The sequence below is a fragment of the Folsomia candida genome, unplaced genomic scaffold, assembly GCF_002217175.1.
Source record: "Folsomia candida strain VU population unplaced genomic scaffold, ASM221717v1 Fcan01_Sc020, whole genome shotgun sequence".
In the NCBI taxonomy this organism is placed as follows: Eukaryota; Metazoa; Arthropoda; class Collembola; order Entomobryomorpha; family Isotomidae; genus Folsomia; species Folsomia candida.
Window position 1 is genome coordinate 2235498 of NW_019091212.1, and position 15638 is coordinate 2251135.

At 35.3% G+C, this 15638-nt stretch overlaps 2 protein-coding genes across 7 annotated transcripts; both read left to right on the plus strand.

Annotated features, from left to right (window-relative positions):
- Positions 1 to 48: 48 nt before the first annotated feature.
- LOC110858221 (huntingtin) lies at positions 49 to 13189 on the plus strand. 5 transcript variants are annotated; one of them, XM_022106903.2, is made up of 49 exons: positions 49 to 268; positions 650 to 1072; positions 1153 to 1237; positions 1308 to 1406; positions 1492 to 1565; positions 1644 to 1694; positions 1767 to 1920; positions 2031 to 2172; positions 2253 to 2413; positions 2500 to 2695; positions 2762 to 2959; positions 3080 to 3256; positions 3321 to 3646; positions 3729 to 3890; positions 3971 to 4354; positions 4433 to 4720; positions 4815 to 4989; positions 5069 to 5370; positions 5445 to 5566; positions 5659 to 5770; positions 5862 to 5951; positions 6037 to 6107; positions 6187 to 6335; positions 6651 to 6802; positions 6892 to 7131; positions 7199 to 7314; positions 7391 to 7521; positions 7646 to 7887; positions 7964 to 8134; positions 8209 to 8447; positions 8552 to 8810; positions 8903 to 9052; positions 9141 to 9320; positions 9390 to 9615; positions 9697 to 9823; positions 9941 to 10114; positions 10179 to 10281; positions 10391 to 10479; positions 10546 to 10626; positions 10719 to 10824; positions 10902 to 10991; positions 11069 to 11176; positions 11273 to 11454; positions 11536 to 11716; positions 11791 to 11935; positions 12018 to 12102; positions 12174 to 12336; positions 12403 to 12648; positions 12750 to 13189. In XM_022106903.2, exons 2-49 carry the CDS (start codon positions 951 to 953, stop codon positions 12918 to 12920), a joined length of 7797 nt encoding a protein of 2598 aa, XP_021962595.1. In that variant the 5' UTR covers positions 49 to 268; positions 650 to 950; the 3' UTR covers positions 12921 to 13189. The 5 variants fall into 5 exon arrangements, with proteins under 5 accessions (XP_021962595.1, XP_035714302.1, XP_035714300.1 ...); XM_035858409.1 differs by having other exon boundaries at positions 855 to 1072; XM_035858407.1 differs by having other exon boundaries at positions 871 to 1072.
- Positions 13190 to 13289: 100 nt separating this feature from the next.
- On the plus strand, positions 13290 to 15260 carry LOC110858054 (protein disulfide isomerase Creld1). 2 transcript variants are annotated; one of them, XM_035858447.1, is made up of 7 exons: positions 13290 to 13798; positions 13875 to 13987; positions 14057 to 14257; positions 14352 to 14526; positions 14599 to 14655; positions 14724 to 14904; positions 14995 to 15258. In XM_035858447.1, the coding sequence occupies exons 1-7, from the start codon at positions 13606 to 13608 to the stop codon at positions 15104 to 15106; spliced, it is 1032 nt and encodes a 343-aa protein (XP_035714340.1). In that variant the 5' UTR covers positions 13290 to 13605; the 3' UTR covers positions 15107 to 15258. The 2 variants fall into 2 exon arrangements, with proteins under 2 accessions (XP_035714340.1, XP_021962395.1); XM_022106703.2 differs by having other exon boundaries at positions 13292 to 13798; positions 14724 to 14900; positions 14995 to 15260.
- Positions 15261 to 15638: the final 378 nt, after the last annotated feature.

Consider the following 15638-nt stretch of genomic DNA (forward strand, 5'->3'; position numbering starts at 1 on the left):
GCAGAGAGCGGACTCTTTAGACAGATTTTAGTGTAGTAAACAGTAAACAGTGGAGTTCTTGACATCCATTAATCTTATCGTATTTGAATCAATTTGAATTTCATAGTTTGTTTCTTTATAATAATTTAAACTGCTACTGTATTAGTTCTTTTGGACTTGTATTAAGTATGTCGATGTACTAACGAGTGACTTATGATGTTTGGCATTGTTAGTAAATGTAAATATTTTATCTGCTGGACTCGAAGAATACTGATAAAACCCAAAACTCGTGAGTATATTTTAATTTGTTTATATCTTATGAATATCATCAAATCTTTAGAATTCACTAAGATCACTAAGAGTAGTATAGTTAGTTTGCCAGTATTCGATTAACAAAATGGACAAGAATAGAATAATTGGGATTGTCTTATTTTCTATTTTATTTTGTATTTTTGTTGCACTCGTGTACTTTAAATATCCAACCGACAAATTTAAGTGGATCGAAATTTTTACGTGTATAGTAACATTATTGATAGGACTTCAGTTTAACTTTATAACTAAAAATTGCACTCTACAAGGTTGATAAGTTAACAAGTATAAATAAGACTAAATTTGTATTTTATTTTATATTTTATATTGCAAAACAAACTCCTAATCCATCACAAACTAGCCCAACTCAAAACCCCGCATTAGACGAAGTGGTTTCCGCATTACGTAAAGACGTTTCTGAATTACGACAAGAGCTTTCTGAATTACGAAAAGATAATTTTGAATTACGACAAGAGGTTTCTGCATTACGAAAAGATAATTTTGAATTACGAAAAGATAATCTTGAATTACGACAAGAGGTTTCCGAATTACGAATTACGAATCAGGTTGTGCAATCTCCAGACACTCCCAAGACGGATCAAGTTGGGGATGAAAAACCCTCCTCACCTCAATAACTACATATTCCCTAATTCTTACCTGATATGGAGAAACTTTTAAAGACGATTGACTCCCTAAAAATGCCCTCCCTCACCAACTCTGATGCCAACATTCCTGTGACTATCTCCTCCGCCGTGGTGGCTGCAAGCGATGCTGTCAAGACAAAGTAATTTGATTGCCATACTTAAAAATTCTTATTGAAGAGCCGATAATGAAATGATTAAAGTTTTTTGATTTTTTTATCAGGAAAAAAGAACGAATCAACCATTGTCGTGCTGTGGCAGATGCCGTTTGTAATCCGAGTGTACAAAGCTTGACGGACTATAGCAAGGTGTGGTTGTGGATAAAAACCATCGTAATCTTGCACCACTATTAAACTTTGTATATATTTATATATTCAGATTCTAGAAAGTGTAACAGAAGTATTATTTCAACTTTGTAACGACCCTGATTCTGATATTAGACTGGTAGCTTCAGATTGTTTGAGTCGGATTGCTCGGGTAAGTGTTACCGGATTTGAAAGAAATATGTTTGATCTGATTGATTGTATATTGATTGTTTTTTTTTGTTTGTGTTGGTTTATAGACATTGAAGGACTCGTTTCAACCCAAGTTTCATATGGAGGTGTACAGGGAAATTAGGAAAAATCAGAGTCCGAGGTATTGGCTAATTTAAATGTGCAGTCGAGAGCAATGTTTATTGGTTTGATGGAATTCAACTTTCACTTTCTTTCATAGATCGTTAAGAACTGCTTTGAACATTTTCGCGTTTAACTGTCCCATGATTCGGTACAGAAATCAGACTTGGTTAGATTTGATTATAGGATTGCTTTTTTAACATAGTATTCTTTTGGTTTACAGACCACAAAAATGTCGCGCATTCTTGTCCAGTCTTCTTCCTTGTTTTGCTAAGATTTCCAAACGCACAGAAGAATTACTTTATGAAAATATTGCAACTTCGTTTACAGAAATATTCAAATATCTGGGACCATTCGCTCATGACAGCGAGATTAAGGTATGTGGTTGTTTTATACGTATGCAATAAATCGTTAGAATAACTGATGATATACATGATGATGAACATAAAGAATAACATTTGAAGCTTGATGTGCTTGTACATTACAGATATTGTGCAAAGATTTCATCGCAAATTTGGAATCAAATTCAGCAATAATTAGACGTGCATCGGCCACAATTTTAGTCGTAGTATCTCAGTTTTCAAAAAATCCTGCAGTCGCATTGACACAGTTGCTTTCTAAGATAACAGGTTTATTCATTACATTATGCTTCTGTATTAAATGCCACTAGGTTCGACATGAATTGATAAATTATAAATTCATTTTGCAGATCTCTTAATGCCAAGTTTAATGGAAAAAAGTGTCTCCGTAATTATTGGAGTTCTTTTATGCGTTAGGCAGTGCATTCCAAGAATCTATGCTGAAATTAAAAATGGAAATCTTCGTCAACCTTCTGCAGAGCAAGATTCTGCTGTTGCAAATCTTCTTCAAGTACAAAAATTTTTGTGACTAATTACTATACTTAACGTATAATTTCACTAGACAAACAAGTTCAAGGCTATTGTTTGTCTTTGTAGGTTTATGAAATGTGCATGATTCTATGCAATCATGATGACCATAACGTGATCACAACAAGTTTAGAGACGTTACAGCAACTATTTACTTTGCCGGCGGAACCCATGATTATCAAACTCCTCTCCCCCTCTGGGATTAAAAATAGTTTGGATGAGAAAAGTTGGAACGTTCGACAAATTCAAACTCCACCAATATCTAGTAATAACTCATCATTCTTGAAGAGGTAATCAATTGGTTACAAGGAATATTAATTTTTTGTTTTAGGCTCAGAAAACTTGGCGTTTTGTTCCGACGAGACGTCTAATTTGCTCGAGTCGGATCTAGACCTAGATTTGCCCAAGTTTCGAAGTATTGTTGCGTCGGATGCTAGTAGAGATGGGAAAGAATTTGACCCTGAACAATCAATTTCATCTTCCAGTCGTCGAGATTCAGATCTTTTTGTCATTGAGGGGACATTGAGTGGTAAGAATGAAGTTCTCATCATCACAATTACATTATTTTTTCATCGTATTATATATATATATCTTTTGTTTGGTTTGGGCTCAGTTTAAAATTGAGCATATGAAATTGTTGATATTATAGATGTTGGAAGTTCTGATGGTCTTCATCCGTCAGATGATGAACATACCGAAAATGTCCAATTAGAACCAAACTTGGTGTTGCACACATTTCCAGAAATACAAATTGGCTCCGTGTACGAGCAGAATATTCCTATTTTTTATTGTTCCAGATTTCTGGCTTATAATTTTCTACTATCAGGTATTAAGGAATTAGCGTATTTATATAAACTTTGTAAATTATTGTGTTCTATTTCTGTTAACAGGCCAAAAAGGTATTATCAGACCTGATGGAGAAGTTAGAGTTAGTGTAAAAGTCCTTGCAACAAATTGCATCGTAAATCTCGTCGCAATTTGTCCAAAAATCTTCAAAATGACTTTGTCCCACGTTTTGGTGGACGCGTGTTCCGATGGTGAAAAACAGCAAAAAATTGAGGATATTGGCATTTACGTTTCACATAGCGATCCTTTGCTTCGAGGAACCATTTACGTTTTGATTGGAACGTTTATTCAGTCGACCTTGATGAGCTGTTTGAACTCTCCTTTACCAGAGGATGTCGACTTTCAAAGCCTTACTACCATTCTTCGCGGTGTGAGTTAAAATAGCTTTACTAAAGATTCTTCAGCAATTAAGCCAGGTCTGTAACTTTCAACAAATTTTCAACCTTTAACAGGGGTTAAGTGACTCTTCCAATGTCATTGTAAAATGTGCTGTTTCTGGTGTAAGTGTTTGCTTACACACCTTAATGGCATCACCATCCCTGGTCAACTTGGGGGAAAGCTTGCTGCAAAATATTCTACAAACCACCGCTTCCAACACTTACTGGCTCGTCAAGGTAATTGTTCTTTAATTTATATTATAGTAATAAGCTAATTAATGAGATTTATTAAAGTTTTTAAAATGAACTACAATTAGGTTGACCTAGTTGAACTCCTGTCCTCAGTGGATTGGGGAAATCTGGACAACGTGGACGCCCTTAGGAGGAAGGCTTTACTTTTGTTTCTTGATTTTCTTTCCGATGAAGACTCTCGAGTTAGAGCGAGTTCCACGACCGCAATAATAAAGTATCTTAAAAAGTATGGGACACAAAACAAGAATAGCTGGGAACCATATCAGCTATTTTGCAAGGAGTGCGTTGCAAACAAAGTCAACATTCATCGGTCGAGCACACTGAGCAAAACCAAGAATGATTGCTTACAATGTGAAACTCCAAGCAGTCCAGATGTAATGGAGATGTTGGAATTTGTGTTGCACGAATTGGGACAAAGGCTCAAGAAGGCGGATAGCAAGTTTGCAGTGGTAAGTAATAATAAAATGCTTGGTGAAATTTAATATATCCACTTTTGTATTTATGTTTTTCTTTTCTTATTGTATAAGGCTGGTGTATATGCAGCATTATCTCAACTCAGCGATACTTTTGAACCTCGACATTTCAAAGCCACGTGGGGATGTATTCCAGCATTGTCAAACGTTCAACTACTGCTCAGTATTTGCATGGACACGTTACGGACATCTCCAGCCGTGTATGACCTGACCGTCCATCAGTCTATACTCTGTTTGGCTGGAAACTTGTTTGTCGCATCAGAATTTTACAAGGTCGGTCAAGAAAAGGAGAAGACTGCTGCTCCAGAAGGGATGCACCCGTTTCGTTGTCACAATAAACAAGTACATGCTTATATTTTTAAGCTTAGTTACTATTATTATATCTAATTAATAATACAAGTTAGTGACTGACCAATTGGAATTATGATCATTGTAGTTATCAATTTACGGGGTGCAGTTGCTGCAGCATTGCTTGGCTGTGATGAAACTTTACCAAAATGTGATTGAAAGTATAAACGCAACATCTCCACTTCGTCGACAGTCTACCTCACCAGTGATTTCTCCAGTTAAAAAGTTTTCACAAAAGTTGGAAGCTGAGAAAAAGGCTCAAGGTAAAATCGATCTACTTATAAGCAAACTTTTATACGTTCGTGGTTTCAGTTGTGTAAATCGTATAAATTTAATTATTAGAGTCTGAAAGTGAAAAGAAATCCAAAGGGTTGTCATTCTCGGAAACCGTTTGTCCTAACCATTTAAAAAAGTTGCATGATTCTATCCTACAATCGTATAAAGTTTACAAGTCAAGTCTGGACCCAGTTGTTGCATCCAAATTTACATCTGTAATAATAATGGCTGCTGTAACGATTCGTAAGCTATTTTCTTGTATTCGACCAGACTACCACGCAATGTCGAATTTGATTGAAGAGATTCTGAACGTTTCATCCGTGCTGTTCTACCTTTGCCCAGCTCCAATCATGCAAAACATTTGTGAAGTATGTAAAATACATGTAAACATGTTAGAGGTTGTCGGTTGTACACGTATTACATAAAACTTTAAACTTTGCAGATGTTAAAGTGTATTTTTTCCCTGTATAATCCGGACCCGTTTAAAGTCGAATCGGTGGATAGAATAAACACAAAAGGGGACGTTGAGGACTTTTTAAACTTTTCGAAAACTTACGAGAACACGTAAGTTGAATTCTTAATTTCATATGTATTTTAAGTAATAAATGATTCCTGTTAATAATCTTTGGTTATTTTGTGATTCATGGTATTTTTAGTCTAGTTGAAAGTCGATCCAAAGATAAACCGCCGGGTAAATTGATATCTGATAAGTCTTCCCTGGGGTCCTATATTCGCCAGTTCGAATCTGCTGTTGTAACTGCGTTGAGGGTAATTTTCCACTGTAGTTGTTAAAAAATTAAGCATGCATGCACACCTGTATTATTATTTTGAAGAGATTTGAGACCAATGTTTTGTACAGATTTATACAACGAGTAGCGATCCAGAAGTTCAGTCTGAAGTTTTGAGTCTTCTTGTCCAATTGATTAAAGGTCACGTCAACTATGGACTTGTAAGATAAATTTTAAATATACTTATATTTGTATGGATTAAAATATAGGGAGACAATCACGGGTGATGTTACTATTTGTTTTTAGGTCGATTCGAGTCAAGTTTTTTTAGGATTTGTAACGAAACAAATTCCTCTTCTCGAAGAAGGGCATTTGAGGTACAAAAAATAGTTCCATCAGTTTCATTATCATTACTTTCACTACACCATTTTCAAGATGATCTGTTTTTTCTGATAGAAATCCAAAGCTACTGGCCCAAGAAATTTTCCAATTCTTAACCATCCTCACTCACGAGTACAACTCTTCTAAAAAGTTTATTGACGTCTCCAAAATTATTAGTCTTTGTAACGGTCTAGTCTTTGGAACAGCAAATACGGCAAGTCTGGGTACGAGTTTATTATTGAACTAGCGTATAAGCTCGTCTTCCGCCGGGCGAGAGCTTATTTGATTATCATAAAAATTGAGTGAAATTGTTCATAATTCTACAGAATTAATTTTTTATTATATCTACATATAAATATATTAGCTGGAAATGTCTGTTTCGAGCCATTCGAAACTGAACTTTCTCCACTTTCACTTCCGTTTCGGAAAATTACTGTCAATTCCGTTGCCAACAAACATTTCCAGCTTATAATATAGATACTAATCAAAGAACTGCTAAAAATAAGATATTTGATGTTAAAATCTGAAATTGTTGTTAGCCTCACCTGCTGCAGAAGCCCTTCGATTAATTGTGCATGATTTATTCATATTCCGTGGAACGACAAGTCACACAAACCAAGAAAAGAAAGAATATGAATCTCAAAGGGATGCAGTATTTCTTATGGTTAAACAGCTTGATGGGCATCCTGAAGTAAGACTTCTAAATAAATATGTATATTACCTAAATATAGGATAAAATTTGTGACACTTTAATGCCAAAGCACTTATTTTACGTTATAGGCCCTGCCAATTATTTGGCTACTATTGAAGGGAAGAAAGTTAACCAATGAATCAAAATGGTTAGAGGAGTCTGGAATGTTTGCATCGGATATCATGGATCGACTGAAAGAAGGCCGAATGACAATAAATTCAACGTCTCAATTTAACAATTTGGTAGCTCTGCTCTACTCTTTTAACGTGTCATCCATGCCAAGTGAAGATGCCATTTCGCTAATGCTAAAGGAGGAGCTTTGCAAAACAGTAGGTGCTAAACTATTTTACAAATTCATGAAACTTTACACTAATGTTTGAGTTAATTTTAAACTAGAACGAAAACATGTGTCAATTCTTACGCTGGTGTGTTTCTGTAAATTCTTGTTGGATTTTATTAACTAAACGAATTGAAGATCTATCAAATGGTCAAATGTTGAATGAAGCCAGCAGGTTTACACAATTATTTACTTAATTATCTTTTACAGTTTTTCATGGCTCACAATTATTTAATGGTTTGATGCAATAGTTTGTTTCTTATCTTCATGGATAAGATATTCTCTGACTTCACCTCCGTTTTTAAAGATGCTATCCCTGCCAATTTCGCTATTGACCAGATTGGATGTTTCTTTAAAATCTCTGCCCATTTTTTAAAGTCAGGTAAAATCTTTATCAATCAGATCATATATTTATATATAAATATATTACATGTGTATAGAGCATGCAATAAATTATAAATAAAATGGTTTTGAGAAATAATTAGAAACTTTATTGAATGTTTTAGAGTCGTGTGAAAATACACGCCATGATTTAAGGTCACAGGATTGTGTTGCCAACTTTATGACAATTTCGAAAATTTGCTCCAACCTAAGCATCATAGATACGCGATTACGATTATGGATGGTGGACTTTTTAGCAGCTATCCTTTATCCTAAAATAAGTGTTTGGGAAGTATTACTGCGACCATCGCGTAGCTTTTCTTCACATGCACAAAGTCAGTGCGTCCTTAAAATTATCTGTGCTATTGTGAGTGAGACTGATTATTGTTGACATTTTATACTTACTAGAAACGAGAAATCAGTAATTTTTGTAATGCTTTTAGAATGACGGAGATGTTCCCACCTTAGAAGAGTGGATAATCGTCAATCAATCAAAAATTATTCTCAATTATATCGATCATCCTGATGTCATGTTATTTATCCGAAGATTAAGTACTTATAGGATGGAACAAATCTTGGACCAAATAACAATTTTATTGGACGCTCCAGTTGACGTAGGATACTATTCTTAAATATTTCATGATAAATTAACTAATCCATGATAAAATATGACCAATTCAAATTACAGAATAATCTTGCCCGTAATATTCTCAGCTATTTGGAACGTGTCGCAGACTCATTTCTCTGCGAAACTGCGATTTTATCAGTGAAGCTCTTGAAGCAGACGGACATTAGATTCTTGTCACTAGAAATGAGTCAATTTTGTTGTCATGCTCTAAGTCATATTCACACGCGGAAGTTATTATTCTCAAACAAGGATCGAGAATTTTTGCGTGACTATTACTCAGATCCTACTCTTATTAATAGGTTATTACACAGTCTTTGCTTAATCTTGAAAATATTATCCCATAATTATTACACACCTTTATGTTTCATTAAGTGAATGGATTTACTTTTTGTTTTATCTCTAGGCACCCAAGACTAGTCACACTTGCTCGTAAAGTTTTGTGCGAAGATGGCCCAAAGCCGGAATTTCAATCCGATCAGGAAGGAGGTGATCTTATTTTACAATGGTGCTCCAAGGACATTAGTGACAGCGAAGGGATTGCATTAGTCAAAATGTTAAGCAGTATGAAATATGCACAAATTACGGCCATCCTCAACTCAGCAAAGCTGAATACGTCCATACTTTACTATTGCTTTCGACATTTACGGCAGTCCTATCAACTGGTTAGTTTAACAGTGGGGCTAATAAATTTTTGTCCTAATTTTTAAATACCAAAATTGTACACATGTAAGTATATACGTACCAACTATTATAGGGAGTAGTGACGGCGGAGGATGTCTCAGATTTATTAAAATCGCAAAAACGCCCCGGTTTTATAGAAAAGTGGCCACTTCCAGTTGCAGCTGTTGAGCTAATTTTAGAAACGCTGGACGCATGGGAAAGCTTGGCGTCGAGATCTGAACAGGCAAATTATCAGAATACTGCAAAAATTTTAACAATCTAATAATATAATCTGAATTTAATATTGATAATGTTTTTGGGCTGCTGCTTAGGAAAATTATGGCGAATCTCTGTTGGAGAATCATTCCCTACAAACAAACATATGTCACATGTGGGCAGCGCTTACAGAAATGTTGTTATTGAAAACAGCAGCAATTAAACTTGGGGTCTCAGAGGATAAAGAATGCTGCAATAACTTTATTCCAACAGGAATTTTTACCATGTCCTTTCAAGTAAGTTATTGGCTAATAAACTAAGTACTCATACCAAACACATACTTATACTTGTAAACCTTTCTGCAGTACATGTCAACCAAATGTCAAAAAAGCACTATCATTCCATTTGAAGACCTGCGTGTATTTCTGAAATTTGCTGCCGTTGCAGTTTGCGATTCGAGCTTTTTAAGCTTTTTTGATGTCCGTGATAACCCTCCACACATCTTTGCATGCGTTTCTGCAGTTGGAAACATATTGAGGAAATTAGTTCAAGATTTACGAATTAACTTTAGCTTTAGCAATGCAGAAACAGGTACTTTTTGTATAAATAATGTTTAATATTCGTGTTGGGACATAAAATTCTATTTCAATTCAATTTGTTGTACTTTCACAGATGCATATAGCGGAATGAATGATGAATGCGTTGTGGTGCTGAATGAGTTTCACTATTTGATGGAATTTGTTCAAAGCGTGGATGAAGGGAAAATATATCTAGAACCTGAAATTTTCGACGGTTTACGGTAAGAAAATATTTTAGTTGTATTACTAATTAGTAGTAATTAGTACTAATGAATGTGCTATCATGTTATTTAATTGGCACAAGTGTTTATAAGTACGCTATTTTTTCGTTTGTTCAGCAATGTAGTGTCAGGACTGGGACGATGTGAACTAGTTAACGGTTGGATACTTGTTTCTCATTTGGGGTGGAGACCTCAAGCCCTATCAAAGACAAATATATTCCCCCCAATTCAACAGATTCCATTAGAAATACTTCGCAACGAAGCGGATATGTTGCTCAAATACATTTCAAAGTAAGCGAATTCAATTTGTAAAATCGTTGTTTCGCAATCATGATTTTAACTGTTTTATTTATAGGTTGAACTTATTGGGAGTCGCTAGTAAAATCCAGTTTGAAGAAAATTGGGTCATTTTCTTGTCTGTCATCAATTTATACGTCGATGAAACATTTCAGCTCCAGGTAACCGGCGTGTTTAAATTTAATGGCGTGGGATCTTGATGCGTGTTTTAAGTTTAATACGAAGTAATAAGCCTCCCATAGTATTGTAATCTATGTAATTGTTTTCCAGATCGTTACCACTGGTCTCAGGGCCCTTTCCATGATGCTCCAGCAATCCATTAAAATTAAGTGGTCATTCCCCTTTGTGTCGGAACAAATGTGTGTAGACTTATCCAAATTACCAGATTTACACAAGACAATTATATAAGACTATTTAATCATTAGGCGAACTTGTTCTCTAAAAATCGACTTTACTATGGAAGAAGTTGAACCTGAGTTATGCCGAAAGATAGGGATTCGCCATTTGTACGAAAATATTTATTTATAATCATAACAAATCATGCGATTTAAAGTAGTCATAAGTTGTAAGTACTTCCATTCTATACATGTTCTTTTAGGACTTTGAACACTCAACGTCAGTTTGAGAATGATCATGGCATTGATGTTAACTCTTGCATTCGATTCCTGACTGATTTATATTCGCAATGGTTACAGAACCCTCAAGTATGCATATAAATAACTTATTATGATTAACCAATGCCATTTGAGGCTATCACAAAAAATCATTATTGTCTTTACAGGGGAAAATGCCACTACACTTATTGAGTGAAGTAATTCAAAGCATAGTGATCATGGCCGAGTACTTTGAAGACGTATCGCAGTATTCTTGGGTACTGTTAAGTAGTATTTAGTCATACAATTATACATTGAATTCCATTACTTATGCTAAATTATTTGTTTTAAACAGATGTATGAAACGCTACTTGAAATTCATAAAAGTTTGGATAAGGAGGATGAGATCCTCTGGCCGCATTTGATGTACGGCTTGTTCTACTCTGCAGCTAAAATCACCCTGGTATTAATAACACTTACCTCTATTTCTATAATTGGTACAGCTGCATGTAGGTTTAATGTATTTAATAACTTCACTAATTTAATGTAATTTATTAAGGAGGATGATGCAGTTGCAAATCTTGTAACGACTTTAGAATCATCGCAAATTCATCCTAGCGCAAATATTTCAAATGTGAGTGTGCAATGTGCTTTAGTCTACCTACAAAGCCATCCGGATTGTTTACCCGTCGTCAATGCTATCTTGCCATATGTGTTGAAAAGAACACAGCTGGATGAAATGTAGGATTTTGTAAAAAATACTTTTCTGTCTTGTGACATAAGCTTTTTTGTAACACCATTAAGGCAAGCATTTTCTTTTAGGACGAGTGACTCTGAAACACATTGCCTCAAAGTGTGGAAACTTTTATTGTTTGTTTGGATTCATGGACCATCTGAAGGGCTCTGTGCACCTGACATTGAACAAGACACGCTTCGCAACATTCTGACGGTCTTGAGCCCATTGAACAAGGTTTTTGTTTCAGTTCGGTTGCTCGTTTTAAAGGTTTGTTGAAATTGCCTAATTTCATGAGCATGTGTTGTGTTTGATTTGTCCATTACATTAAAATTATTTACCAGGCTTTACAATTAAAAATCGAGAATGGAGCCATGAAACCAGACGTTAAGAAAACTATAACAAAAGTTACTCTAGAAACTTTACGAACTCCTAATGTTTGCATCTTCTTCCAAGCAGTGAAATTGTATCTCACCATATTTTATGATGGTATACCTATTATTATTATCCTTTCAGCATATGCCGTCAATAATTCCATTTAATAACTTATAAAGGATTATATATTTTACAGATTTCAAAGATTATATCGACAAATCAGATCTAGACGCTGAAGTTCTCATGCCAATGGCTGAAAGGGCTGACGTATTGTTCCAACAGTAAGTCATGTTTAACAATAAATACTTTTCTTCACTTATCACTGAGAAAGAATATTGCACTCCTTTTGCAGCTTACGGTCAAAGACGAAATGCCACAATCAAATCGTATCAAAAGTCCTCCCACTCGTGATATCAGACTTTTTACCCCCTTCGGAAATATTAAATAGAGTAATTGCGGAATTTCTTGCCCCGAGTCAAAATTGTCCAGAGTTGGTGGCTCCAACTGTTGCCCAAGTAAGTGCGGATTAGCATTTATTGAGTCAGTATATATGTACAAGTTAACGTATTATTTTGAAACAGGTTTTCGAAAAAGCGAAACGACGTCCAAAAGAAGCTGCTCTAGTTAGAGAATGGATTTTAGCAAGTCTTCCAAACTTTTTGTCAAATGCCAACATTTCCAGAGCTATGTGGAGTCTAACTCTGTTTTTTATTGGCGTCTCTTCCTCTCCCGATGTATTTTGTCTCCTACCCTTCGCACAGCTTCGACGTAACCCAAGCCAAGTACAGGAATTATTCGTCCATGCGGCAATCGACTTTTATATGAGTGTAAGATATGTTTATCTTTATAAATTATACCCCCCAGTGCTTGGCTACTAAATTCATGATATCAAATTAATTTCTATACTTTTTAAATTTCTTGGATATAGCTGGACGAAAAGAAGAAGGCAATGTTTAGAAAATTAGTGAATGAAGGCCCATCCCATTCTGATGAAAAGAAAGAAAAGAAACCATACGGATTCTTATTCCGCGTTCTAGACAACTTAGATCTGGAACAGGGTCAATGGGCGGTTGACAGAGTTAGTGATAATAATATGTAACGTTCTTATAAAACATTCCGGTGGTGCCGTCACGAAGTAAAACTACGTTCTCGTCTTTTAACATAAAAATATATACTTTTAGTCTGAAAATAATACAAAGTAACAAATAACAAACAAAAGACAATTTTAGTATGACATGAATTTGAGGACATTGTTAAAATCCTAGCTTAAGCGTGTAGTATAATAAGATGTCAATTTATTTTTATTCTGTAGTTAGCTAAATGAGTACAAAAATTGAAATATTCCTAATAAAATCCTAATATTCTTTATCGTTGTAATGAAATGTTGATTTCATGGCATTAGAAACCATTGTCCTACACGATTTACATAATGAACGGTGGGAAAAGTGAGAGCAACTCGTCAAAATCCGATTTGCTGAATCTGTGACTGTCTGCCAACCAACGGGTCTAACATTTATCCTTTACTTATTTAATTTAACTCGTTTAACACACAGTTGTCTACGCATATTAACAAAAATTAACTGTCGGCTCAGCAGTATTAAGTAGTGATTAATTCGTACCCAAGATCTCAGTTCCATATTGTCAATTGTGTGTCAAACCAATTGATTGAAATTAATTTTTTTACCGTCAATTAATGCTAGTTGTACGATGTTGTTTAGTTGACGTGAGACGTGCTATTAGACGTAAATAATAGTTTGGTCCGATGTAATTAATAACAACAAGAAATGGTGGACATGATACAAATGAGGGTTGTTGCGGTGCTACTTTTGCTAATGCTGGGTTTGGCGACAGCCGGTCTGCCTGGGAGTGGATCAGACCCCAAATCTAGTCGGCGACTCGCCCCCTGTCAAATCTGTCGGGTGCTGGTCACCTCTTTTAACACAGGGATTGAACGGACAGCGAAAGGTCACTACACAGGTATGACAAATATAAGGATGCATATGACTAATTTAAATGAATGGCATTGTAATTAATTTTTATATGGTTTGTTCAGGTGGCGATTCAGCTTGGGAAGAGGAAAACAAAAAAACTTATAAAAATTCCGAACTTCGATTGACAGAAATCCAAGAAATGCTCTGTTCCGAAGTTTCTGTGGGCAAAGATCACGTAAGAATGGAACGAAGAAATAAATACAATTTTATATGACTGATTATCATTCGTTTTGGCTTGTTAAAGTGTCACGAGTTCCACATAAATAACGAAGACCTTCTGGAACAATGGTGGGAGGAAGTGTATCGCTTTGCCGGAGAAGACCTAGATAGTTGGCTGTGCATTAATCAACTCAAAGTATGCTGCAAAGATAATCATTTTGGGGCCGAGTGCCTTCCCTGCCCCGGATATCCGGACAGTGTGTGCTCAGGTCACGGCAAGTGCAAGGTCCGTAAAATATAAAAGAATCGACGACTGGGTAATTTAGAAACATGATAAATTACTTGGCACTGTTATTGAAATTTTTAAAACTTATTTAAAGGGCAACGGGACAAGAAAAGGGAGCGGACAGTGCAGTTGCGAAACGGGGTATGCTGGAGAACTGTGCGAAACTTGTGCACCATTATTTTTTCAAGGTCAAAATGACGGTGAACCGATTTCTTGTTCAGCTTGCCACAAGGCATGCAAAGGGGGGTGTAAGGGGTCAGGGGCTAAAAGTAAGACGATATACGCAACCGATATTCATCTGAACGTTACTTATTCTAAATGCAAAATTGTATGAATAACAGGTTGTGAATCTTGTAAGGAAGGCTGGGAATTTGATGAACAACTAGAATGCATTGATGGTAAATAAAAAAAGCATAACACAAGTCTAAAGTTTATGTGCATCAAAATTTATTTTTTATCCTCATAGTTAACGAATGCCTTTCGGAACAAAGAAAGTGTAAAAACACAGAATTTTGTCAAAACATGGAAGGGTCGTATTCCTGTCTTGCATGTGATTTCGCTTGCAATGGGTGTTTTGGAGATGGTCCGGATATGTGCGAAACTTGTGCAGAAGGCTACACCAGACAGGGCAAGATTTGCAAGGGTGGGTGAGGGAAAACATCACCTATTTGCATATTTATATCCTTAATTTAATCTCAGTATACAGTTAATAACTCACCTCTTTGTGCATTTTTTAGACAATTCGATTGTAGAACGTCAAAGCCAAATGAATACCACGCGTTACTTGACCTACTGCGGCCTGGCCATTGTTTCCCTCATCGTGCTCCAAAAAAATGCAGCCCTGGCTAGCGTTATCGGTGTATCGTTCGGAGTTTACATTGCTATCACAGAATATTTGCTCACTGGATGACCTCATGGGATTAATTGGTTTTTATAAACTTTTATGACTATAACCAAGTAGTGGTAAAAAAATAAAAGTAAAAAAATGTATATCTAACACATATTTGCCCATGACCATCATTTACAAATTTTGCATAATTTGCCAACTGTATATTTGTCCATGCCCATCATTTGCAAATTTTGCATAATTTGCCAACTGTATTTGCATTTTGTCCCTCGTACGTTTCTAACACTAATCGTTACACACAAATGGAAATGTTCAATGTATCAGCAAGAATATGTACTTTTTGCACTTTTAAATTTTCAGAAAATAATTTTTTTAAACTCCTCAACATATTATTTATTATTATTAATTATTAAACATTATTCACACTTATATTTTTTATTTAGTGTCTTATATAGCACATTAACGAAAATTTGACAAATAGTTATAACTAATATTACATTCAGCGAAATTCATGTTTCCTAATAATAATATTAA